At 34.1% G+C, this 27,444-nt stretch overlaps 2 protein-coding genes and 1 long non-coding RNA gene across 5 annotated transcripts; 1 reads left to right on the forward strand and 2 right to left on the reverse strand.

Moving 5' to 3' along the window:
- The first annotated feature begins 526 nt into the window (after nucleotides 1-526).
- On the forward strand, nucleotides 527-10,830 carry LOC147521626 (uncharacterized). Of its 2 annotated transcripts, XR_015204611.1 has the most exons (6): nucleotides 527-2,056; nucleotides 2,488-2,574; nucleotides 2,657-3,275; nucleotides 3,372-3,493; nucleotides 4,029-4,171; nucleotides 10,613-10,830. It is a non-coding gene; the product is annotated as an uncharacterized LOC147521626 (long non-coding RNA). The 2 variants fall into 2 exon arrangements; XR_015204591.1 differs by lacking the exons at nucleotides 527-2,056; nucleotides 10,613-10,830 and having other exon boundaries at nucleotides 2,289-2,574; nucleotides 2,657-3,015; nucleotides 3,098-3,275; nucleotides 3,837-4,375.
- A 1,416-nt stretch (nucleotides 10,831-12,246) lies between these two features.
- On the reverse strand, nucleotides 12,247-24,515 carry LOC147521627 (glutathione S-transferase zeta class-like). Of its 2 annotated transcripts, XM_086577539.1 has the most exons (11): nucleotides 24,290-24,515; nucleotides 24,143-24,210; nucleotides 17,061-17,163; nucleotides 16,887-16,943; nucleotides 16,711-16,796; nucleotides 16,513-16,584; nucleotides 15,950-16,003; nucleotides 15,788-15,863; nucleotides 13,361-13,422; nucleotides 13,018-13,077; nucleotides 12,247-12,535 (listed from the first exon to the last, which is right to left on the reverse strand). In XM_086577539.1, exons 1-11 carry the CDS (start codon nucleotides 24,336-24,338, stop codon nucleotides 12,434-12,436), a joined length of 789 nt encoding a protein of 262 aa, XP_086433665.1. In that variant the 5' UTR covers nucleotides 24,339-24,515; the 3' UTR covers nucleotides 12,247-12,433. The 2 variants fall into 2 exon arrangements, with proteins under 2 accessions (XP_086433665.1, XP_086433722.1); XM_086577596.1 differs by lacking the exons at nucleotides 24,143-24,210; nucleotides 24,290-24,515 and adding an exon at nucleotides 17,248-17,511.
- On the reverse strand, nucleotides 19,374-19,808 carry LOC147521628 (histone H1-like). The gene is made up of 2 exons (XM_086557371.1): nucleotides 19,606-19,808; nucleotides 19,374-19,520 (listed from the first exon to the last, which is right to left on the reverse strand). Exons 1-2 carry the CDS (start codon nucleotides 19,726-19,728, stop codon nucleotides 19,374-19,376), a joined length of 270 nt encoding a protein of 89 aa, XP_086413497.1. The 5' UTR covers nucleotides 19,729-19,808.
- Nucleotides 24,516-27,444: the final 2,929 nt, after the last annotated feature.

The following is a 27,444-nucleotide window of genomic DNA, read 5'->3' on the forward strand; positions in this document are numbered from 1 at the left end:
TTTACCAAGGTATTCTCCACGTTTGTGAATTTTTCTAAGGAAGAGTTCACCGTGTGAATGGTGTGGAGAAATTCACTTGACAATCTTCTTTGGTTCAACATGAAGAATGTTCGCATTTTAAAATTTGGTCTACTCCAAATTTCTCAACTGTTTTTGTTTCTACTTTATAAAGTTGTTTGTCAAGGTGTTCTCGGCGCTTGTGAATTTTTCTAAGGAAAGATTCATCGCGTGGGGGGTGTAGAGAAATCTCTCTACATCGCGTGGGGGGTGTAGAGAATTTTCTAAGGAAAGATTCACTGCTTTTTGGTTCCTATTTCTTAAAGTTGTTTGCCATGGTATTCTCCACGCTTGTGAACTTTTCTATGGAAGGATTCATCGCATGAGGGGCGTGGAGAAACTTCACTTGACAATCAACTCATCGTTGTTTCAACGTTAAGAAAGTACTTTTTTCATTGTTTTTGGTTCCCACTTCATGAAGTTGGTTGCCAAGGTATTCTCAGCGCTTGTAAATTTTTCTCAATTGATACGTTCGGGTTATGCTTAGGTTCGGGTTATGCTTAGGTTCGTATAAAAGAACTTTTAGATGGAGTAACACTCTTAGGTTCGTATAAAAGAATTTTTAGATGGAGTAACATTGTCGACAAAGGGACGTAGTGTGGAAGAAAGGCAAAAAGGGGAAGGCCTCTGGCGAAAAGAAGGTTTGGTGTCATGACTTTGAAGTTTGAACATCTGATTAATTGTTAACTTTTGTGGTTTTATTAAAATTCAATCTTAGTTTATTGTAATCGGCAAGCAAAAATGTGTAAACACTTCTGGTTTCACAAGATTGAATTTAGAAGAATTGGATTTGATCAAATAAATTTACCTTGGGTGACTCACTTAGCCGCTGAAAGCACTACTCATTAGATTTTTTCCAGCGGGACCTCAAACTGATTGCGTCGAGTGTTCAGCACAGGTATACTTTGTAAATTATGTTTTTGTTTCTGATATTTTCAGTGTGTTTATTTAGTTATAATTTTTTCAAAGGACAGAGAAGACAACCACAAGTGTCAATGGTTAGGGCTAGATGAAACTATATTCTTTCTATTGAGGCTGTGATTAATAAAGAAGAGGCAAAGTACCAATAATATGCTTGAGGTCCGATAGATTAGGGCAGAGTATGTGATAACTAGTAAGAGATATATGAGTATTGGCAAACACTCTAATGATCTAATCAGTTATTTTATGTTGTTAAACCTTGGTTCACACCTGTACATGTAATATGTCGCTGAGATTTTTGTGAGGTATGGGAAACTGTTGCGGATGCTAAGTTTTTCCCTCAAACTGTTCTATTTCAGGGAAGTGGACATTGGCCTTGTCTGGGTGGTTTAGATCTTCTTGTAGATTTTGTGTCAGCTTTACTAGATTGGAATCATATACATGCTCGAAGTTAAGGTTCTTCAGTTTAGTTGCTGATTGCTAATAAAATTTTAAACATCCATTCTAGAAAAATTTTGAACTCCCAGATTTTATAAGTGTCTTTTAAACTGCTGTAAGTTTTCTCATTTCTTAACCTCCATTTTGTTTTCACATTTGTGGCATTTGCATTTATGTTTCTTTGTTCTGTAATACTTACAAGTTTGAAATCTCATAGACACCCAATGTTAAGGTTCTCTAGTTCAGGTATTGGTCCTATGATCTTATCATTACGGACAAGCCATTCTAGCAGAGTTTCAGACTCCCAGAATGCACCTTTTAAACTGTTGTTAGTGTTCTCATTTCGAAACCTCCATTAGTTTTTTTACACATTTGTGGTATTTGCATTTGTGTTTGTTTGTTTTATAACACTTTACATCTGGATAAATGTCCTTTCGGAATGGATTACGGGGCTCTGGTTAATAATACGAGTTGAAGAATGAAAAAGCACAGAAGATAGGTTGGGATCTGAAAGAGGACAAAAATCAGCAGATTGTCCTTGTGTGGTTGTTTAAGCAGTGAAGATTTTGGGCACTTTTTTGGACTTGTTTTGACTTTTCTTTAGATCTGGTGTTTGTGGTCTCAGACTGGCACTTTAAAGGTAAGGACAATTCCAGATTCTCATTGTAAAAGGTGTTTCAGTTTTTCATATATGTATTTTTCTGCCATGTGTTCTATTTTACCTATAGCAGTTAACTGTTTTTCAAGTTATTGCTTTTTCTTGGTTTTAAGTCGTATGCTTACTTTCGCTTTCTTCGCTATGTTTTCTAAGTTGTCACACATCTTTCCTTTATTAATTTGTTTTTTGACTTTTTCATTTTTAAACCTACTTTGCTTTGAGATAGTTTTGTTAGTTATTAATTTTATTTACTTTAGTCATTTTGGGGACTGTAAATAAGATTTTTTATTATTAATTCGGTTAAATATTTTTTGGGATAGAATATTCTTCAAATAATGTCTTAGTTAAATAAAATCTGTGTGGATTATACATTTTTTTTGTGTGATTTTCTTGTTTTGTCATGTTAATGGTAGTTTCGAATCCCACAACGTTCAGTAACGTTGAAGACATGCAGTCTGCAAATGATGACAAATCTCTACTTTGTACCAATGGCTTTCGAGGTCGGTGGTTGAAAACTAGCTTAGATTTTGTGTTTGCTCTTTCATTTTCGTACGAATCTCTTAAGTTATATCTTTTGCACAGGTGGGGTGGTTTGTGGCATCCTTCGTTACTAGGAGGTGTCATGGGCTACATAGCCACTATGCTCTGCCTTTTTGGAGCCATGGCATCTGGTATGTATGCTGGACAGGGGCCTAGCCTGAGAAGGATAATGACTTCCCCAAACGTTCTAATCCAAAGTTAGGGTTGAGTTGGGTGGGTCGTCACAGCATTCACCAACCCAAAACACATGAGTGGGCAGACACAAATGATTTTAATTATTGGCAACATGTTTTACAGTGAACAAACAAGAAAAAAAGAAAACAAAATACACACACACACACATAAACACAAATGAATCCAACATATTCTGCAGTGTATACACTAGAGGATATTTTATAAGAGTAAGTTCATTTCCTTGGTAGATTGAGTTGATTTTATGGCTTCCTTGTATAATTTAATGGTATTCATTAGGAGCTTTTTTAGGTTTGCTTGCCTCAGTTCATTACTGTTAGAGGGTCGTAAACTGCTACCCTACTGTCTGAGATCCGTAAGAGGAAGGATGTAAAGGAGCAAATGACCAACTCTCGGAATTCGGGGACAAGTTTTTTAGGTGTTGATTATGTGTCAAAGCAAGCTGGAGTTATCCTGTGGTGTAGTTTTGGTATGTTATGTTCGTAACTTTAAATATTTGATTAATCGTTTAATTTAAAGTTTTACTAAAATTCTTTCTTATTTGATTGGAACTGCTCAATTCAAGGAAGTGGGCATTGGGTTTGTCGGCTTACTAGACTGGCGTTGTTTAGAAGCTTGACGTTAAGGTTTTTTAGTGCAGCTATCGGTTGCCAATTATTTTAGCAGAATTTTGGACTCCCTGAATTTGTAAGTGTCTTTTAAACTGTTGAAAATTTTCTCATTTTTAAACCGCCACGTTTTTGGTATTTGCATTTATGTTTGTTTGTTATGGAGAGCTTTACATCAAGATAAGATTTCATTGGGAATGGTAATATGGACTTGAGTAAAACATTATAGGGGGTTGATTGGGTTGATTAGTAATTCAAGTTGAAGATTGGAAAAGTACAGGAGATGGGTTTAGATGGTTTTTCACACTGAATCTTTTACCCCCTTTTCGGACCTTGTTTGTGGCTTTTTCCTTAGATCCAGCGTTTGTGGTCTTGGACTGGTACCTTTTATTGTTTTTATAGATAAGTAATCTTTATTGCAGATTGTCCTTGATTGATCCAGTACTCGACTTCATAAACCCTAAAAATTGAAAACACTTTTTAATCCGTTTTTAGTATTGTCACAATTGAGAGCAACAGCAACACAATCATGAAGAATGTCACAAGGTCTCTTTCTTCGAATGCGGGATTGAAGTTGCAAACACAATAATATGTCAGAACCACTCTGATTTCAGGAGATTGAAGTTAACAAACGGAGTCGAACTTGATCATGTAAATTTTCCTCGGGTGTGACACACTTCACCGTTGGAAGCACCTCTCTTTAGATTTTTAGCAGGAGCTCCAAAGTGCTTTTCAGTCATCGAGTGTTTTGGCGCAGGTATACTTTTTAAAATACGTCTTCTTATTTCTGAAATCGTTTTAAATTCATTTATCGTTTGCCAAACACCAAACAAAGAAGTAGGTGATTGAGTTTTGTAACTATCCTGACTCTGTGCCACAGATTTCTAGGTGATTTCCGCTGTCTTTAGTTCTAGAAGAGAAGCACAGTTTATTTACTGAGCAATATGATTAATTGTTAAAGTAGGTTACGTTGTTTCAATATGATGTATTCTGTTGAAGACTTAATTTTCAGTGTTACTAATCTATACTTCGAGATTACTGAGTTCTAGAAGTTGTATACTTTGAGATGAATACAATCTTCAATGAATGTCTTGGAGTTGAAAACACGTTTTGTATTTAACAGAAATTAGGGTATATAAATTCTGAAGATATTGGCTTTTCCTATATATATATATAACAATAAATATAAGTCTTCTAACTGTCTCAAAATATTTCCAGACTCATATTGTTATCTTACAAAATCAGTAAAACATTTTCAAAAACTTTCCTTTTCTCATGTTTTTTAAAGTGATGGATGTCTTTTAGGGAACGCAGGATTATGGCATTTATCATTAATGATGTTTATATAATTTTCTTTTTCCATAGTCACCACTCACCAATGTCTGTGGGAACGTTGTATTATGACATTTGGTATTTTCTTTTTTACTGCATCTTTTTACGACTACAAAACCTGTATTTAAAATATATCATGAATGTCTGTATGGGAACGCTGGATTATGACATTTGGTATTTAATTTTTTTACTGCATCTTTTTACGACTACAAAACGTTTTTAAAAATATATCATGAATGTCTGTATGGGAACGCTAGTTTATGACGGCATTCTGTTTGTAACTTCTCTCTTTTTTCTTTTATTTTTTTCCAAAATAAAAAACTACAATGGTGTGTTCTTCTTTTATCTAAACTTGTTTAGTGTACAAGATCCTTTTCTAAAAAAATCTGTGTTTGGTTCAAAACAGAGCCAATATCTTTTGAGGATACAAATTAGAGGGTGTCCAGGACTTAAAGTTAACATTCTAGTGACCATTTAGAGAACAAGTAGATAGTAAACAAATGACGGTATATATTATCTTAACACACTTTACTAATAAATGCTAATATATGAGTTCTAGGGTTTTACTTAAAATCAATTTCCTACCCGACCGTATATCCTAATAATTAAAAAGGGCTCGAGTAAATTGAGTCACAAATAAAGTGCTCAAGCGGAGAAAGTGCAGCAAGGAAAATACCAACAACAACAACGAGGTATGGTCTCAATTATTGTTTTCAATTCTTCCAACTCATTAGAAATTCTAGGGTTAACTTAATTAATAATAATAATGTTGTTAATCGAGTACTCATTAAAACTTCATGACAATTGAAAACACTCTATTGACTAAGTGTAATGTGTTTAAACCCCAAGTCATTATAAATACTAGAACAAGTCGAGAATTCTTAGGAATGATCAACAGGAAAACAATACAAGTTTCTCTAGTTCTTCTCTTTTCAGTTTTTTGTTTTTTTACCTTCTTCGTAATTGCTTTCTATTGCCCTATTATATAGTTTCTCCATTGAAAATATAATTTCCTGTTGGTAATAATCATGAGTAATAGTATGATCTAATGATTTGTCATTTAAACTTCACGATTTAATTTCCTGAGTAATGTGTTTAACGGCAAGTCCAGTTACCTTGTTCAATTATCAATATGTTGTATTCTGTTCAACAGTTGATTTCCAGTGTTAGTGTGTTACCAAACTATATATAATTTGAGATTACTGAGTTCTGGAATGTTTTGCTGTAAGAAACACGTTTTGTACTTAACTTAAATTAGGGTTTTAAATTGGTATATATTCTGAAGATACTGGCTTTATATTTGGATACCATCAGCTGATTTCTTTTCCTATATATCACAAAAAATTAAGTCATCTAACTGTCCCAAAATATTTCCTGACCCATTTTTTTCTTACGAAATCAGTAAAACCTTTTCACTTTCCCTTTTTCATGTTTCTTTAAACTTTTAAAGTGATAAATGTCTATTTGGGAGCGCCGGATTATGGCATTTATCTTTAATGATGTTTTCTTTTTGCTTGCAAAACGTTGACAATACATCTTTTTCAAAACTTGTTTCATACCAAAATCTGTTTTAGAAAAAACTTTATCATTTATTTTCATTTACAATCCAGTTTGCGACCACAAAACGTTTTACTAACTATATGATGAATGTCTATTTGGGAACGCTAGTTTATGACATTCCGTTTATAACTCTCTTTTTTCCTTTCTTTTCTTCTAAAGAAATAAAAAGAAAATTTTTAATGTCGTTTTCTTTTTCTATCAAAACTTGTTTAGTGTACAATGTCTTTGTCTTAAAAGTCTAAAAAAAACTGTTTCTTTTTCAAAACAGAGCCAATATCTTCTGAGGATAATCCTAAGGATACAAAAAACAAATAGATAGTAAACAAGAGACATTGTACATTATCATCTCACACTTTACGTTGTTATGAAACCATATTGTAATTTCACTTGGTCACCTGCATACACACTATATGCTGATATATGATTCTAGGGCCTTGCTTAAAATCAATTTCTTGTTGAAAGTAGGTTTCTAGATACACTCATATGCTATATTCTCTTTTGATTTCATAGTTTGTACGATTATATATGTGTTTCCTTAACAACCCCAACTTCTACTACAGTAGTAATATAAAGACGATGCGTTGGTTCTTATAAAAGAACTGCTAGATGGATCAAAATTGTCGAAAAGGGTAGATGGAGAAGGCCTGTAGTGAAAAGAAGGTTTGGACTCCGACAAGGCCTCTAGATTGGAATCGTATACATGCTCGCGGTTAAGGTTCATCAGTTTACTTATCATTCCTCAGTGTGTTCTGTTTTTCCTACAGCAGTTGACTCTTTTTCAAGTTATATACTTTTTCTCGGTTTTAGAGTCGCATACTCGTATGCTTACATTTGCTTTCCTCGCTATGTTTTCTAAGTGGTCCCTCATTGTTTTCCATTCTTTTGTTTTTTGATGTTTTTCATTTTTAAACCAATTTTGTCTTTTTGGGGACTCGAGTGGGTTTATGGGCTTATGGGCATTGCGTTTATCTTAGGCTATAATTGGACTTTGCGTTTCTCTTAAAACCACGCTTTGTATTTGTTTTATATGTTCTGAAGATATTGGTTTTGTTTTTTGGATACCATATAGGAAGAAAACCAAGTCTTCTAACTTTCCAAAAAAAAAAAAAAAAAAATTCTGACTCATCTGTAAAACCTTTTCAAAACCTTTCATTTTTTTTTAAAGTGATAAATGTCTTATTGGGAATGCTGGATTATGACATTTATCTTTATTGACGTTTAAAACCTTTTCAAAACCATTATTTTTTAAATTATAAAATTTACTTTTCATAAGTGACCAATCCTTTGGGAACGCTGGATTATGACATTTGGTTGATAGCTTTTTTACGATTGCAAAATGTTTTATTAACTGTATGATGAATGTCTATATGGGAACGCTATATTATGACATTCCGTGTATTTTTTTATTTTCTTTTCTTTAATGTAAAAAATATAAATTCTTCTTTTATTTAAACTTGTTTAATGTACAGTCTTTGTTTAAAAAAACATCGGTTTTTGTTTACAAAACAGTGCCAATATCATTTGAGGATATTTCTAAGGATACAAAGTGTGGCCAAGTTTTAAAGTTTTGAATCTACAAAACATTTAAAAAACAAGTAAACAATAGACATATATATTATCATAACACACTTTATGCTGTTATGAACACCATTTTGTAATTTCACTAGGTTGCCTGCATACATAGTATATACTGATATTTGAATTCTATGGCCTTACTTAAAATCGATTTTTTGTTGAAAGTAGGTTTCTAGATACACACTCATATGCTATATTCTCTTTTGATTTCATAGTTTGTACGATTTATATACGTGTTTCCTTAACACACTAATATTGTCTTTGTGGTTCTCGAAGCCACCTTCTACTACACTAAGTATATAAGAACTACTAGATGGATCAAATTGTCGAAAAGAGGAGACAGCGCGGGAGAAAGGCAAAACGGAGAAGGCCTGTAGTGAAAAGAAGGTTTGGATACCAAAAACTGATACATATTGGCGTTGCTGCTGGATACCAACAACTGATTATCTTTCCTATATATAACAGACAATTCTTAACTGTCCTGTAATATTTCCACTCATTGTTTTCTTACAAAATCACTAAAACATTTTCAAAACATTTTCTTTCTTTTTTTTCATGTTTTAAGAGTGATAAATATCTTTGTGGGAACGCTGGATTATGACATTTATAACTGTTATACTGTAAGCTTACAATAATTTGATTTATACCGAAAACTGTTTTACAAAAAATATTATTATGTAATTAGGTTTTCTCTAAATGTTTTTTTTTTAAATATTCCGATCCATGCGTTATTAGCTCTTTTGTTTTGATTTCGTTGCAATGGTATTATCTTTTGACTGGCAGTTTTTTTTATTACAAAGCGTTGTATGATGAATGTCATTTGAGAACGCTAGATTATGACATTTAGTTTATAACTTCTCCTCCTCCTTCTCGTTCTTCTGCTTCTTTTGTGATTTCTTCAACATATAAAGGTCTTTCTTAAAAATAAAAAACTTGTTTCTTTTTCAAAACAGAGCCAATATCTTTTGAGGATATTTTTATTTCAGGATACAAAGTTAAGAATCTTTTGACCATTCAGAAAACACATGCCAAAAGAAGGTATATATTATTATAACACATTTATGCGTTGTTATGAACACCACGTTACAATTTCATTCGGTTCACATGTATACTTAATATATAGTTGATATATGACTTCTAGGGGATTATTTAAAAATCAATATCTAATTAAGGTTTCTAGATACGCGCTCATATGCTATGTTTTCTTTTGATTTCATAGTTTGTAGGATTACGTAGGTGTTTCCTTCAACTACCAAAAAGACGATGTGTTCGGGTTACGCTTAGGTTGGTATAAAAGAACTTTTAGATGGAGTAACATTGTCGACAAAGGTACACAGTGTGGAAGAAAGGCAAAAAGGGGAAGGCCTGTGGCGAAAAGAAGGTTTGGTGTCATAACTTTGAAATTTGAACATCTGATAATTCGTTAACTTTTGGGGTTTTTAAGGTTTGGTGTCATAACTTTGAAATTTGAACATCTGATTAATCGTTAACTTTTGGGGTTCTATTAAAATTCAATCTTAGTTGATTGTAATCAGCAAGTCTGGTTTCACAAGATTGAATTTAGCAAGCAGAATTGGATTTGATCAAATAATTTACCTTGGGTGACTCACATAGCTGCTGAAAGCACTACTCATTAGATTTTTTTCCAGCCTATTTTCATTGGACAGGGGCCTAGCCTGGGAAGGATAACGACTACGCCAGATGTTTTAATCTTAAGTTAGGGTGGAGTTGGGTGAGTCGTCACGGGATACCCCAACCCAAAACACACGAGTGGGCACACACAAAAAGATTTGGTTACTGACAACATGTTCTGCAGTGAGCAAACACACACATACACACACTCAAACACAAAAGGTCCAACATATTCTGTGGTGTATACAGTATACACTATACACTGGAGGATTTCTTATAAGAGTAACTTTAACTCTTTAAGTGCTATGGTGATAGGGTGTGAACTGTTAAATGACAAAAAAGCAGATTTTCGGTTTACATATAGATGTGTAATTGTGTATGTTTAGTGTACTTACCAGAGTTTCGATCCCAAAGGAGTTGGATGCTATGTCGCTACTATAGCCAGACGCCCAGACCTTGACATACTATTGAATGCATGGATGGGTTGTGTTGACTGTTGGGTGGTAATCTAGAAGTGATTTCCCTTACATGCAGTAGCTCTTTTTTCTATTTTTTGTTTTTCAGTTAAGTAATATTTTATTGATGTATATTATATCATATAAAGGTAGAGGACAAACTCTGGGCCTAGGCACGTGACAGTAGAAATGTAAGGTTGTTCCTCTAGTAGAGTCTATACTCTATAGTAAGGTTTAAGGGTCGAGGTAAAAATCGTTTCCCTAGTCACTCAGTATAGTCATATGGGCAGGCGCTCGTTCCTTGCAAATTTGAAATTTGTAGAGGTCGATAGGATATTGTTTGTTTACTATAGAACATGAAACCAATTTCCGATACTTTACTAGAATGGACAATGTAACTGTACCATCCAATCTTTTGGGTAAAGATGTCATTCTTTTTAGTTTCATCCGTAGATGTAATAGGTGAAGAAGTCATTCTAGGTCAAACTGCATTCTTAATTTGGTAACGTCTTGAAGAGTTTATCCTTAATGTTTGTATCTAGTATGCTCGTAATCCTATCGATGTAAATTCTTATAGCTCTACTTCAATTGGGTCTTTGATGATATTGAATTAGTGAGTTCACATTATTTCTACAATTTTCAAGTGGTTCAGCATTTGAAAAGAGTGACAGTTGCGCAAGTGCTCCATTTGAAGTTTGAACTACATTCGGTTGGGGAAAGATGACAGGTGGTTGCTAGAAGTCTTCTACTACACATGAAAGATCAAAATCTGACCCTAGGAGGCTAGCCTAGACACCTAAGGCTGCAGCTTTTGGCACGACAGTCTTGCTAGCATGAGCAAGTCTAAAGAAAACGCCACCAATTTCGTTAGGAAAGGTGATAAGGTCCGATTCTGGAAAGATGCTTGGTGCCTCAATAAATCCTTTAAGGATGGATTTAGCAACTCTTTGGTTATGCCAGAGCCAACGATGGTTTGGTGGTGCATCATATGGTATGGATAACCATCGTTTTTACATATTGTTTTTAGCTATAAATCCTTCAGATTGTTTCTGCTGAAAAAACTTTGTTGCTTTACATGCTATTCAGTTGTTTACATGCATAGTCCAAGATATAGTTCGTTCAACTTTGCAATTCTTGCCAGATGTAATCAATAGTTTGGCTATTTTCTCATTCAGTATTTTACGCTATATTATTCATTATTCTAAATTGTGTGAAATCCTTGCCAGGTAGATTTTTGGCTAATTCTTGCAAATGTTAGTGTTGGTAAGTGTCCTTTTGGGAGCAGTGTATAAGGACATGCGGGATTGTTTTAGACATGGTGGGGGTTAATAATTTAAGATCGTTTACAGAAGGAGGGATAGGCTCCGAAGTGATGGGAAGTATCCGAATGAGGAACAAGGAATCAATGATTCATCCTCATGATTTCTTCATGGAACAACTTTTGTTGTCCCTGTGTTTGTGGCCGCACTTTCACAGATTCTGTGTTTTTATGGTGGGACTGTCACCTAGAGAAGTAAGGTTACTTTCTGCTTCGGCGTCATTTGAACCTCCAGACAGCATGCTCTAGCATTACCCGTAATGTCTTATTAGCCTCTTTCCTGTTTTGGTATTATATATTTTCAAGTTTACAAGTTTTCTGTGGAAAGAGCGCTGATTATAATGCAGTGCCTTTGACAGCATAGCTCAAATGACGACAAAACTATGCTTTGTACCAAAGCGTTTTGAAGTTTTATAACGGTAACCTGGGGCTGGTGTTTGCTCTTTAATGTTCATGCGTAGTGCTTGGTTAATTTTACCCCCAAGCATTTACAAAGCTTCTTGACGTCTGCACTTGATCAAATAATCGGAATGAAAGAAGTAACCATATCAGAGCTACACAAAAATTGATATTTCTGATATTATGAAACTTTCATGCTTTCTGATATATCAGCAAAATATGTGCCTACTAAGACAACTAAATAATACTATGTCATCATACTCACTTCAGCGCACAAACTTGGAACAACCCAATACTACAATACCACATAATATGAAATAATACAATTGTTCATTACAACAATACAAAAAGGTAGATTCACCATTTTATGATATTCAATAATTGATCAACTGATCAATCAACCTGTTTTTGGAAATATATCATAGACCCCTGACAAGTTAGCATCTCAAAGCATAATAGAAGGCTAGAAGCTGCTCATCTCCACGGATGATCAAGATGCCACATACCGCCTATCTAAAATTTCCAAATATCTAATCAACACTAAAGAAAAGCAAAATAAAATAAACAAACAAACAAACATATCCATCTTATATACATATACAATAAAGCGTGTGTTTGATATCACATGAAACTTTTCTCACATTCTCATTTGGTAGTGCAGAATTTTCATGGGGGCTAGATTACGAAAGTGAACAGTTCATGAAAGTTCTCCAGCAACATCAAACCATCATTTGTAATAAAATGAAACTTAGGTTTTCACGCAATCTGGCTGCCTTTCAGGCACAGCAGCTAGGAAAGGTGGTAGCTCATTGTAAGCCTCGTGGAGTCTTGATAGAAGAGGGAACTGAGACTGCACAGGAAAGAAGAAAGACTTGTGAGACCTTGAACTCACCAGAAATGCATCTCTGTATATTACAATTAGAATAATCAAGTTGACAAGGCATAATGCATAGTTTTGATATTTAGAGAATGCATAAGAGTCACTTGTCTGGGTGAAGCAAAGGGGCTGACAAAATCCATATCCTTTGGAAGAAGAGGCTCCGGATTGAAGAGGACCGAAGAGAACATTTACACAAAACAGCAAAAGACGTGATATGTACTTAAACACACAAAGTGATTGATTTGATTGGTAAAACAGCAATAACAATTAATAAATGGTGATAAACTCCAGTTTTACAAAATAAAACACAAATTTCAGGGTAAAATTGATGCAAGTCACAAACGCCCCTATTAAATAGTTAATACTAAACACGGAAACCATAAGCACATACAAAAATAAATCATAAACCAAATCACATAATCTTGAAATGAATCAAATTTAAGGATAATGACCATATCAAGTCCAAAGCGTGTTACAGCTGCATGAATTTGAGGTGCCAGAAACAAATCTGCCTGCAATTAACAGTCAGTCACTAAATCAAATTTTTATTATCAGAATAAGTAATAGACTTTGAAAACTTATCAGAATTAATCATAGCTTTGCAGTCCAATTTTAGTAACAAGTATATAAAAGGTAAAGAGGACAAAAAACCATGCTGTGGAGTCCTTAACATACTATTCCAGTTTCCCCTTTCTCTTCCTCACATTTAACCATTTGTATAGTATTATGTGTTTGATACTTTCGTCTACATAATAAAACAAAAACATAAAAAGAGGGAGACGAGGGGGTTCAAACCAGATATACTTCATTTCCAGTAGCGTATTTTCCAGAATAGCCTTCTAATAGCTTCTCAAGTGCTGAAACATGACCAAATACGAAAAATGTTCATAAAAATAATTACAGAAAATTAGCATAAGAGCATCTCGGGGGGGGGGGGGATTACATCTCCCACACAGGTGCCATTAGGATTTAACAACTCTCGCTACACACTAATGTATACAAATTTGACACTTCCAATGAAGATTTACAATTTTGGATTTTTAAAACTCGGGTGTCACTTGGACTTGCATCCATCTTTAGAGGGGGAGGGGGGTCACTTGGAGTGATGTTCGGACTTATTTTAAACTCATCCGTGACTCCACGTGAAGCTTGTTTTAAACTCACTCATGACTCCAAGTGACGCCCGAGCCTTTTACCAACTTATATCACCAAGGTGGGGAGTTCTCCATTCAGTTTAGAAGCTAATAGTTATTACTTGCCATTTGGATCCCCATGGGAAGGTTATTTTTTAGATTGGTGGGGTAAACTTTACATCTTATACGGTTCCCCATGATAACACAATTATATACACACATCTAACAGTCTGATGTTGGATCACTATATCCCTTTTTGGACTGAGTTTGTCAACGTTGATGTGGATATTTGACATATTGACATAGTGGATATTTGTAGTCTCGCCATGGGATTCTTCTATTTGGTGGAAATTCCATTGATCAAAAGAAGGTAAAAAATAGACAATAAAATTGAGTCCTAGCTAAATAATAACAAGATCGCAAAAATGTTACATCTTTCTCTCCAAATGTTGTCTTGTGGAAGCCTAAGGCTCTGTTTGGTAGCATGGATTAGCCAGCATGTACAATGAATAAGCCTATGATACCAAGTCTATGTGTTTGGTCCAGTCCATTTTGGGAATAGAGGCCACAACTAATGAGTAACGAGTGAAGCTGATGATTTCCGAAACCAAAAAAACATATATAACGGTATCGTGGTTTAGGAGAGAACATTATACAAAAGAAAAACAAAGAAAAAATAACCCTATATCAACAAGAAAGCAAGTCTTCCATTCTATTATGATCAGACATCAGGAATAGAAACCCCGTAAGAGGGTTATTCCCTACGCAACATCTTCCCAGTTAGGGCAGGGATCGGGTCGGATATGGCTATATCCGAATCCGAATAGTTTCATAATATCCGAATCCGAACCCGATTATATCCGAATCCGACCCGAACCCGACTAACCCGATCGGATAACACTAAAAATTCAAAAAAAGCCCAAAAATTATATCCGAATCCGACATATCCGAACCCGAATCCGACCCGATTACATAAACGGATATAAAAATTGACCTGAACCCAATGTATTCGGTAATCGGGTCGGGTCGGGTCGAATTCGGGTCTACCCGACCCGATTCCCTGCCCTATTCCCAATGAGGATAGTCTAATCATTTTCGGAGAGAAATTGAAAAATCCGATCATGTTCTTTTAAATCTCTTAGGCTGAGTCCAATGATTATCTACTTGGTATCAGCATTCCTCAAAAACAGTGTTTTAAGGATACAAAGGAGATTAAAGCGTCCAATGGTTTCACACATGCTACGCCAGTTTGTTTGGCGCACTATGAAATCCACAAACATCCTAGGCCCCTTCATCTTGCGGATAACGAAAAAGAACAAACAAAACATACTACACCACTTAGTCGGGCATACAATATACAATGAAAAATAATGTTCAAAAAGCCAAAACCGCCCCACATAATCTCTTATCCTCCATTCTTAGCCACTTCATTTGGCGTACAATGTACTCTCTATTCCTCAATATTCCTTGGTATATATAGAGAGGAAAATAAGGATAGAGAGTAGAAACCACCAGGTTTGTCTCCACTATTAAGGGAATTGGGAGCCATTGGACTCGGCCTTAATAACCAGGTCGAAGTGGTTTTTGCTCTAATATTATCTTTATACAAAAACAATATATATAGTCCCGATCTTAGAAGTACGCAAGTAAAACTTCACCTAAAAAATGAATTCAACTATAATTTTTTTTAGATATGACCTACTCACCATAAAATTGCATATCATTTGAAAACCTCTAACCTAAGCAAAAGATGATTGCAAAAACTCGACATTTCTGGACCGCTGGATTTTTTTTAAAGATGAAAGCAATTTTTAACTAGGTTAGAGGTTTGCAAATGAGCTCAAATTTTGTAGAGATAATCTTTATGGTGTGTAGGTAATACCCACAAAAAATTAGAGTTGATAGTTTACTTACGTACTTATTTTAACTTAAAATAAATATATACTTCTAAGATCGGGACTATATATATATATTGATGCATGCAACTATGTTTACTATGTTATACTCTTAACCAATGTCTTCAACCACCAAATATGATTGATCATTGATTCATCATAAAAGTAGTTGATTAAGGGATGTAGAGGCATACCTGTGAAGCCTTTCCCAATATGATACTTAACCCAAACAAGTTTCTCATCAAAGTTCACTTTTTCCTCAATGTATTTCTGAAAGAAGAGATGCAGCAAAGGGTGAACATCAGACCGATAAAAGAAATTTTAAGGACTAATCCCAATCGAAATTGAGTACTTACAAGAACATCAAGATTCTGAAGTGGTTGTATGCTAGAGGAAACAATGTTTGCAGCCTAAAATTAGATACGACTATAAACTTTATTAGTCTTTCAAATGAAAAAAGGTATAGCATGTCTTCCAAGTCAATATACTGAAAAATTAAAAAACAGTATAAGAAAGTAACAGCCGCATATATATAGCCATCAGCGATAGCATTTCAAGGATTTCCATCAATCAATATGTTCTTCATTATTTGAGGTTCGCCGTTCTCAAAGCATATGTTTTTCCCAGAGGTCTGGAGAAAGCTGCAATCAATAGGGTTTCCCTAATCCTCCCTACCCGAAAAGAAGTACATGAAATTCTTTTTCCTTTCTGCAGGGACCAGTCGATTGCATCTAGACGTACGAAGAACGCTTGGTCTCTGTCCATTTGATGCAAGGTTTGGTCTTGAACTTGGGAGTGATCATATAGCTTGTATGATGAATAATGCCATTATAACAACACGACTGACAAACATTAACAATAAATCATTGATGTGAAGGGGTAGGGTAGAAACATAAAGTAGAAGTGGAGTGAGTTTGACCTGGAGATTTACGGCTTTTTTCTGAAGATCCTGAGGCAGTAGTGGATGCTGAGGATACTTGTCTTCTAAGTACTGTAAAGCGTAAACGATACATAAACCACGAGGGTGCTTTGACATTTTAAGTAATACAATAGAAAGAGAGGAGCAGTATTAAGTGAAGTAATGAGATAAAACTGAAATAAGATAGTATGGACTGACAAGTATGATGGCGAAAGAGTCGGCAATAACTACGTCGTCATCAACCAAAGCCGGCACATAACCCATTGGATTCAGCTTAGTGAACTCTGTGATTCCATCACCAACAAGGTTTTACGCTCAGTAGGAGCCCAATAATAATTATTGATAAATAAGAGCTATATGGAGTTGAACACAACCTTCACTAAATTGCTCTCCTTTTAACAAATTGACGGCCTTGTATTCGTACTCCAACCCTTGGTTACACACATACATGAGATGCATAATATCAGATCATGGACTGCTGATGGATGACAAATTAAAAATACTAATACTGTGTGGAAACTAATATAATCTATGGAAATGAATGGGACCTTTCAAGTTGAGGGCAATACGAACGCGCCAGGAGCAAGAGCTCCGCCAGTAGGAATACAACTTCAGTTGTTTGGGATGGTCCTGAATTACGGCACTTGCGTCCTGCCATCCAATCAATCAATCAATCAAACTTGTCAAGTCAATTTGATTCATGTGAAATATATGAAGGGATAACAAAAACCCCACCATGCTGGCCGAAAGATTGTCAGCCCTAACTCTCTGATTTTCGCTCTCTCTCTCTCTCAAAAAGACGAGACACGTGTTACAACTTACAAGTCAAAAGACAGGCACACGCCTTGCCACGAGTCAAAGTTTCAACCTATTCGAAATTCCAAAGTCCAAACGATATTATTTGGTAGTAAGATACTAAGATAACGGGTCATCTAGTTGTTGGCCTACTATTTAAGTACTATCTAGCCGTCGTTCGGCCCCAACTTCTTCGATTATCTCACTCCTCAATTTTAAATAGCATGTTTATCCTTCGTGCAAGTTTCACATGAAATTCCATTGAAATTTCGTTTTCTTACAATTTTGAGTTAGAATTTCTTTGAAGTTTCATTTTTTTAAGTTGCACACCAGGCACCACATGGCCAATAAATACCTAATATTTAAAGAATCGAATCAATGGTTTTGGCCCTCATTTTAGTTTTACACTTTTACGCTGAATACTTTTAAAATAGTAAAATACAGGAGCCAAAGACTAAATAAATGAAACTGTCATCACAATTCTTTATCTTATAATTAATAACTAGTGATTGTTTGATTAATTAGATAATTATGTGGATGCATAGATGTATAGAATGAAATATTTTTAAAACCAGTATGAAAGAAATGACTGGATTAATGTGGCCTTTAGATGTCTTATACATGATTAGTGTAGAAACTGTTTGGTTCTCTCTTAGCCTCCCTCAGAAATTATCCCACCAATTTAAATTGATATAAACTATAAAGAATTTGGGATTGGGTTTTTGCCATTTTTGAAAACAGAAATTGAAAAGGGGCAAGTTGATATTGGGGTGCTGCTGTCCTTGATTTTTTTATTTTTTGTTTGTGGATTTTAATTTGTTTATTTAATTAGGATGAAGATGGGTATTGGGTATTAATTTCGAATCTATCCCTTATGAAAATACAATAATAAATTTGGGTTTTGCATTGTTGATTTTAATTGAGTTTTCAATAAAATGGATGCGTGGATTGTGCAAGAATGTCATATATTTTAGTTTTTTCTTTTATAATTGATTGAATTGAAGGTTAAGTTGAAATTTTAATTTGAACCTTTTTGGACTAGTTTTTGTATATTTTTTAAAGGGATTTTTTTTTTTCATTAAATTGGTGGGATAATTTCTGAGGGAGGCTAAGAGAGAACCAAACAGTTTCTACACTAATCATGTATAAGACATCTAAATGCCACATTAATCCAGCCATCTCTTTCATACTGGTTTTAAAAATATTCCATTCTATACATCTATGCATCCACATAATTATCTAATTAATCAAACAATCACTAGTCATTAATTATATGCACTAGCAATAATGCACGTGTTCCACACGTGGGTGAAAGACATACTAAAGAGTAAACTTTGAAATTGATCAAGCTAAAACTATATGAACTTATATGAAATGATAACAAATATATACCAAATTTGTAAGATAGGATATGATTCTTGTTTACAGAGCGATGACTGGAAAAATATTACAAAAGCTGCCACGTTGTTCTAGAGGTGGAGCCATGGTTGGTCTATAAATATTGACCTCACAAATCTATAAATTTATGGATAATACTGACAAAGATAGAATAGGAAACAGAGAGGGTATACCAGTAAGATTTTCCTGAAGCCATTTTGAGTTCTTTGGGCTAATATGACTGTCCCACCACCATGAATACATACGTCTCGATTCAAGATGTAACGATGTAGCCATGACTCTAGCCAAGGGCACAAAAACTACTGTTATGTTCTGCTCTGTTTACACCTCTCGTCTTTATACTCTCAAGATAATATTATCCAAACTAATATCTAACGTTTTGCTTTTTTAGCAGCAGGAGATTTAACAGACTTGGAACAAGCCTTCCACTGCACCTTCTTTCTTACTTCTTCTTCACGGGTGTTCCAACTTTCTTCACCTTCTTCTCGGTTTTCTTCCACGGGTTGCTTCTTCACCACCTTCTTCGATGCTTGGAGGGGAGGAAGCCTTTGCCTTTGAAACAGCCTTCTTCTTAGCGAGGCTCACTTGGTTTCACATCGGGCTTTGAAACTTTCTTAGCAAACATCGGATAACTTGAATGAAGCTTTGACCTTTACCGGTGTTCCTTTTCACAACATTGTTCTTCTTTGAGCGACCAACATCTTATTGAAATTTGCTGGTAGAACTGCCTTGTGCTTCTCTTCCATGTACTTTGCAATTGCATAGGGACTTGAACCACCCTTTTCTTTCAAAGCCAACAGTGCTTCCTTAATCATCTACACAAACCAAACATACCCAATCAATAACTCAACAACCCAACACTAAAATTTAAGAAATTGGTAAGAAATAAACAAAGGGTACCTGGAAATAAGGTGGATGAGAAGGAGTAGATTTCTTCTCCTTTGGTGCTGCTGCCTTTGCTACCTTCTTTTCCTTCACTTGCTTTGCCATAGTTGTAGACTTAACTTCACCCTTCACAGCCATATTGAATTCGAGACATGATAAAACTACTCTTTAATATAGAAATATGTGCTGAAAGCTAAAGCTAGCTGATCACTCCTTTTCTTTTTCCTGGCATTACAAAATCCAAATCAACTCTCTGCATTTTGGTGTGTGTGTAAATGCCTTGTGCCTTCCCATCATTAACACAACACATACTTGCTCGGTGAGTAGCAAGATCAAAGAATTTCAAATTGCCACTTAAGGGTTTTCGGATCATTATTTTGTGTATGGACTTTTTTCTCATGTTTTTTTTTTTTTGGCTCATATACTCTCATAGACCAACTTCCACAGTTAACCTCAGGTCTAATTCTCCCTGCTACTACGGCTAAAACCATCAAGAATCTACAAGTAGACAATGAGCAAAGGCCTAAGTATAAATCATTCACATGAAACCAAATAATGCGGGTTTGATTTTTGAATAATTTTATAGTAATCGACTTCCAATCCTATCATTCAGGAGTTTCTCTTACATATGTATTGTTGCTTTAGGCTAACTAAACCACTCTCACTCACAGAAGCAGGTGGTGGAGGTGGAGGTGCTTAAGTTTTAAATGTAGGACTCAAAAGTGGTCGAATATACAAAGGATAGTACACAAATCCATGAGCACAGTATTTCTATATTAGGTTGTGAAGCTCGTAAAGGAAGAATACAAAAATCACTGTGCTGTATTTTAGGCGTTACCTGTTGGTAAGTTATTGAAAATCTCTTTGTACCAATGAGATATATTTTGTAAAGAGTTTGAAGCTCATCCTTGTGTAATACGGTTAATTACCTAATAAAATATCATATAACAACCAAAAACTCAAAAAAAATTGACATGAGATTCTCAAACCAGCAAAACAGAAGACAACATTCGTGAGAAAGAAGCATAACTTACTTGTATCTTTGAATCATCTCTCTTCCAAATGTACCCCATTACAGAATCCTCCAATGGTTTGTAGCAAGTTTTAGCTTTGACTTGATACGGACTACAATGGCAGACACCCATGTTGTACCCTTCTTGAGACTAATGAATTCCCAAGATTTTCGCTTACTGTTGAAGCGCTTAACAAAGATATTGGACTATGGACATAATTACCAATTAACAAAAGGTATGTCATTCATAATCAAGTTTCTTAAAGTGCTAAAAATTTGAAGAACCAATATCCTATATAATGATCTAAATGAGGAAAGTTTTACCTTGGTGTGGCAGAACCATTTGAAAAAATATGTGAAGGTGGATGTCGTCCTAGTAATCGTATCTGTAGTGACCTAGATAATATTTGAAGATCAGTGACCAAGCAGCCATTCATCCTTTTAATGTTCGCCACCTAAGACGTAAAAAAAAAACAAAATGCACCCGATGCAAGAAATGTGCAGATTGGAAATCAACTGATATATGCTAACGCCACACGCATGATGAACCCAAAAACCATTTTGCGAGTATTGTTTAACGTTGAAAAAATGAATCTAGTATTGTTCCAAGAAGAAAAAAAACACGGAAATCATATTCCCTCATTAGCTCAAGAAGGATACCGACAGAGCAATAATGGAGGAAGGCAATTACCGTTAATCTATGGATTTCCTTGGCCTTCTCCTTGGTCTTTGAAACAATACTCTAAACTGCAACATCTCATGAAGAATACTTTTGAACTCGCTGAGGAAAACTTGCAAACCGAAGAGTATTTCGACAACCCTTTCACTTGCAACTTGTGAAACTCGAAGAATCTCCGCCGACACAATAGCAGTGCTAGTACCATAATTGAAAATCAACAGAATTAGTAAATAGATTAATAAAGAATCTCATATGATAAAGTTCATATTTGTATTCAAATTTCAAAAGAAAACACAATAAAATAGATAAATATCATGCGAATGAACAAATAAAAAACAAAGATACAAAATGTAAAAAAACACCAAATAGGGCTTCATTCATGAGTCATCCCACTTTAAGATTTTTGCAATAGCTTCTAATACGTTAGCATATGAATCTATAAAGATATACTTCCAATAGAATAGGCACACTTATCGACCTGAAACCTAGTAATCTACTTGGTTTTGTTCTAATACCACAGGGGACAATATGCAACTTGCTAATCGAAATATGTGACCTGAAACCCCAGTTCATTACGATACCACTATCAGATAAAATATATTAAGGTGTATCCCCAATTATTGGTAACATGCTGTTGTCCCCCACCACCGAATTACCATTGGAATAATTCGAACTTAATACCCACCACCGAATTACTAAAGAAGTTAAATCAAAACCCCTAAAATCAAATTGGTGGAGGTCTCTTCAAGTCCTTAGGTAATGGGTTCGACACTATCACTTAAGGAATGGAGTGTTGAATCACTGAAAACAATTGAACCTGACCAGTTGTGTTACACAGGTAAATAATAACATCAACCTAACTAACATGGTAGCATCATCCACTGTTAGAAACTACTTGATAAATACTACAACTAAGACAGAGGAGATTGGAAGGATACTAAGAATAATACAAACATTGGAAATCGAACTTGAAAACGTATCATTTATCACTGAATAAAAACATATGTGTATAAAGAAGTTAAATCAAAACCCCTAAAATCAAATTGGTGGAGGTCTCTTCAAGTCCTTAGGTAATGGGTTCGACACTATCACTTAAGGAATGGAGTGTTGAATCACTGAAAACAATTGAACCTAACCAGTTGTGTTACACAGGTAAATAATAACATCAACCTAACTAACATGGTAGCATCATCCACTGTTAGAAACTACTTGATAAATACTACAACTAAGACAGAGGAGATTGGAAGGATACTAAGAATAATACAAACATTGGAAATCGAACTTGAAAACGTATCATTTATCACTGAATAAAAACATATGTGCGTATATATATACTGAAAAGTGAGGGGTCAGGGTACCACTGGGTTTCAGAACATGGTTTATGGCAACCACTCCATATGATTTGACCAACTAAGTTAGTAGACGCCAGGAAAAATGAGAATTAAGTAATAACACGCAAAGGCGAATTGTGGGTGTCTCGTTGTTGTATCTGAATTTTCTGATCTTGATCCAATTGCAAAAGATGAGCAACTTGATTTTTCAGCTGAGCATTCTGATCCTTCTCAACTTTATGCTACACACCTTCCCACACCAACTCCACCCTCCAAAATGTAAAGCCGTTCACACATTTCTTTGTATCCGAACCCGGTAGTTAGATTGGAAATATAATATGGAAGGAAAAAAGGCATAAAAATATTTATATCTTCCTATCCACAACATAAAGTTTTCATATACTAATATTAGCATAATTTTACCAGAGAAAACGGTTGTGCCTTTGTAATTGCCTCTCGAACTTCCGGAAGAAATGATCTAGAGATAAGAAAAAGGAATCAAAGACCCAACCCGACTATACAAAACATATATGCGTATATATATATCGAAAATTGAGGGGTCGTGGTACCCGGGTTTGAGAACATGGTTTATGGCAACCACTCCATATGATTTGACCAACTAAGTTAGCGGGCAGACTTAAAAAATGAGAATTAAGTAATACGCAAAGATGAATTGTCGTGTCTCGTTGTTGTATCTCGAATTTTCTGATCTTGATCCAATTGCAAAAGATGAGCAACTTGATTTTTTGGTGAGCATTCTCGATCCTTCTCAACTTTATGTTTCTCTATCGTGAAAGAATTTTTTCGATTGCGATACAAAATTAGAGGAAAAAGAATCAACATCCGCGTTTTCAAATTTTACTTACTAAAAGCAGGTTGGCAATCGATCGATGACACACACAAAATATTCTTAAGAAGATGCTAACAATATGGGTGTAACACAATGTAGGAGAAAAAATGAAGTGGTGAAATAGATTGTATGTGCTTTCGACACGAAATCGACAACTTAAAAAATGAATATTTGGTATTATCAAATGCACCATCTCGATTGCCGGAAGAAACCCAACCGTAAGAAAGGAGGGAAGTTGAAGAACTTCGGTATTAATGGTAGTTAAGTGGGTATTAATGGTATTTAAGTGGGTATTAATGGCAAGATAACACTGCGCGTACATATCAATATAGGCGTGGATTTTGGTTTTACCCCTGAATTTACATAAAAACTCCTTTGTGCGTGGTGTTGTGATTGAAGGGTATAAATAGAAATAAAAAAATAAATGACGAAATAGTCCTTTTTTAAGACATTGAATAATATTTTTTTTTATTTAATCAGGGGTATTAGGTGGTAGAAAAAAGGCTGGTCTATTTTAAAAGGCCAGGTTAATTATGGTGTATTTTACTAATAGAGATTAACTTGAGTATCTACTTAAATAAACAACCACACACATTCTCACTCCATAGTTTCCAATCGAAATTAAGATATTTCAACAGAAAATAATAAATAAAGGAAACTAATATAAAATATAATTAAACCACTCCAGCATCGGTGGAAGTTGAGACGGAGAACTTCTGATCATAGCTGTAATCCTTGGTAAGTAGATCTGCAGATCAAAACAGTAAATAAATGACAATAGGGGGGGTAAAAACACGAATATAAAGTAGATATTTTTTTGTTTTTACCCTTGCCTTTCTTCCCGATGTCAGTGAATAGTCCAGGTCCCTTACTCATGTTTGCAGAAGAAGAAGAAGCAATGGGTGACGAAATTAAAATGGGGTTTGGCAGTGAGGGTTGTTATATATAGTGTGAGAGCAGAGTCCAATTTCACAAGAATGCCCCTTTTTATTTTCCCACGAATGCTAGCAAGGTTGCGCATATGCCACGATTCTGAGCCACTTCATTTGGCCTAAAATGTACTCTCTCTTCCTCAATATATATTAGTATACTGCATAGCAGTCAACATTTTATTCAATTTCTTTTCGATTCGGTTCCTATAATGTTAATGAGAAATCTAATGTGAAGCCTAATTTTTTGCTCATTGCATCAGTTTCTTAAACCAATGAAAATAAGTAATCACGCCATATGACTTAGCTAGGAATATATTAAGATTCTATAAGATTGATACCATCTATTATCTATATACTAAAGTAGAGATCTTTAAAGGAGGATTTTCTCTCTCCTATGTGGCACTATAATATGAGAGTTAGCCTTTTTTCTATCATATGTGACACTCTAATATGAAAGATAGTATTTTTTAATAGCCTACAATCCCACGCACATGGAACATCTTTGGAGAGTTTGAGTGTATTTTTAATTCTTATATTTGGAGAGTTTGGGTGTATTTCCAATTCTTATATATTTGATCAAATAAAAAAAAATACTAAAAAAATAGGTAATTTGTATAAGGTAATTTTCTATTACTACGAATCAAACACTTTTAGTGTTCCAATTCTTATATATTTGATCAAATAAAAAAAATTGCTAAAAAATAGGTGATTTATAGAAACTAATTTATATTTGATCAAATAAAAAAAATTGCTAAAAAATAGGTGATTTGTATAAACTAATTTTCTATTACAAATCATACAATTTTAGTATCTATGATAAAACACCGACTTATTTCGAATATATCCTTAACATGGCCTCAAAACATAGTTAAAAACAATTATACAAAATATATAATAGAAAATAAAAAAAAAATTACAGCAAAGCAATAATGACAAATATTTTAAAATATATATATCTTGAATGAAACTAACGACAAAAACAATTAATGGGGAGCGGAAAACTGGATGCAAATGCATCGAACTAACCTCAAATAATATTTAACGGAAATTGGGCGAATGCAAATGCAAGCATTAAACTAATCTTAAAAATAATTAATAGAAAATCGAATACGGATACAACTGTATTAAACTAACCTCAAAGAATAATTAATGGAAAATCAAAACTTGGATACAAATACATCAAAAAATTATTGTCGAAAAATCAGAAACTGGATGCAAATGCATTGAGCTCACCCTCAAAGATTAAATTAACGGGAAATCGGAAACTGGATGCAACTGTATTGAACTAACCTCAAAGAAAAATTAATTATAAATTGAGAACATTATGCAAATGCGTGGAACTAATCTTAAAAACTAATTAATGGGAAATCGGAAATCGGATGCAACTGCATTGAACTAATCTCAAAAAATATATTGGATGCAAAACCTCAAGAAATAATTAACGAAAAATCAGAAACTGGATGCAAACTCATTGAACTAACCTCAAACAATAATTAACGGGAAATCGGAAACTAGATGCAAATGTAACTTTATCAAATAATAAATACGAGAAATCAGAAACTAGATGCAAATGTATTAAACTAATCTAACATAATAATTAACGGAAAATCAGAAACTAGATGCAACTGCATTGAACTGATCTCAAAAAATAAATAACGGGAATTGAAAATTTGATGCAACTGCATTGAACTAACCTTAAAATATAAATAACGAAAAATCAGAAACTAGATGCAAATGCATTAAACTAACATCAAAACAGAGTTGGGTTATATGTTGTGGGAATGTCTCGATAAGTATAGTTTTGCATTTAAAATGATGTTTATCTTATCTCTCAAGTAGCTTCAATATATATGAACTTCGCCTTATTAGGCAATCTCACAAAACTTCAATCAAACTTCTATTATTAAACAAAAAAATGAAGTTGAAGGCTTTTATCAAAGGTGAGTTATTTTTTTTTAATGAAGAGTGAGGTTTTCATGTTATAAGAAATTTGGTTGAGTGATCAATATAATATTAATATATAATAGTTATGCATATTTGCAAATATTTTTTAGAATAATTAATATAACAACACCCGTTCGTAGATAATCTTTGAAGATTCCACATAGTGAGTCATGCATAATTTAAATAATAATTAACGAAAAATCAGAAACTGGATAATTTTCGATGATCCCACATAGTAAATTAAGCATAATTTACTTTTTATGTCATGTTTGCAAGGACACTACAAATGGATCAGTAGAAGTTGGTATTACACACCAAATTGGATAATTATAAGGAAATCAGAAACTGGATTCAAATACATAACTGAGCTCAAGGAGTAATTAACGGGAAATCATAAACTTTATGCAAATTGCATTAAACTAACGACAGAGAGTAACTAACGGAAAATTAGAAATTGAATGCAAATCCTTGAAAAATATTTAACGGAAAATCGGAAACGGTATGCAAATACATCAAACAAACTTCAAATAATAATTAATGGAAAACTGAAAACTGGATACAAATGCATTGAACTTAACTCAAAAAATAATTAACATAAGATCAAAAATCGAATGCAAATGCATTGAACTAACCTCATAGAATAATTGGTGGGAAATCGAAAACTAATTGCAAATGCATTGAAATAACCTCAAAGAATAGTTAACGGGAAATCAGAAACCAAATATAATTATATCGAACTAACCTCAAAGCATAAATAATCAGAAACTAGATGCAGATGTATTAAACTAACCTTAAAGAGTTATTAACGGGAAATCGGAAACTGGATCCAAATGCAATGAACTAATCTCAAAGACTAATTAATGAAACATTAAAAAATGGATGAAACTACACTGAACTAACCTAAATGAATAATTAACGAAAAATTATAAATTTGATGTAACTGCATTGAACTAACCTCAAAAAATAATTAACAGGAAATCATAAACTTGATGCAAATGCATTGAACTAACCTCAAAGAACAATTAACATAAAATCAAAAATTATATGCAACTGCATTGAACTAACCTCAAAGAATAATTAACGGAAAACCAAAAACTGGATGCAAT

The sequence above is a fragment of the Coptis chinensis genome, chromosome 1 (genome assembly GCF_015680905.1).
Source record: "Coptis chinensis isolate HL-2020 chromosome 1, ASM1568090v1, whole genome shotgun sequence".
Classification (NCBI taxonomy): domain Eukaryota; kingdom Viridiplantae; phylum Streptophyta; class Magnoliopsida; order Ranunculales; family Ranunculaceae; genus Coptis; species Coptis chinensis.

What these genes read in the sequence shown, in the direction of transcription:
- LOC147521628 (XM_086557371.1), bottom strand. Translation starts at nt 19,728, where the DNA reads ATGGCTGTGAAGGGTGAAGTTAAGTCTACAACTATGGCAAAGCAAGTG. An exon ending in CTCATCCACCTTATTTCCAG is followed by an intron (nt 19,521 to 19,605) that starts GTACCCTTTGTT and finishes TGGTTTGTGTAG; the next exon opens with ATGATTAAGGAAGCACTGTT.
- LOC147521627 (XM_086577539.1), bottom strand. Translation starts at nt 24,338, where the DNA reads ATGAGTAAGGGACCTGGACTATTCACTGACATCGGGAAGAAAGGCAAG. An exon ending in CTGGAAATGAAGTATATCTG is followed by an intron (nt 13,078 to 13,360) that starts GTTTGAACCCCC and finishes TGTTAATTGCAG; the next exon opens with GCAGATTTGTTTCTGGCACC. An exon ending in CACGCTTTGGACTTGATATG is followed by an intron (nt 12,536 to 13,017) that starts GTCATTATCCTT and finishes TTTCCTGTGCAG; the next exon opens with TCTCAGTTCCCTCTTCTATC.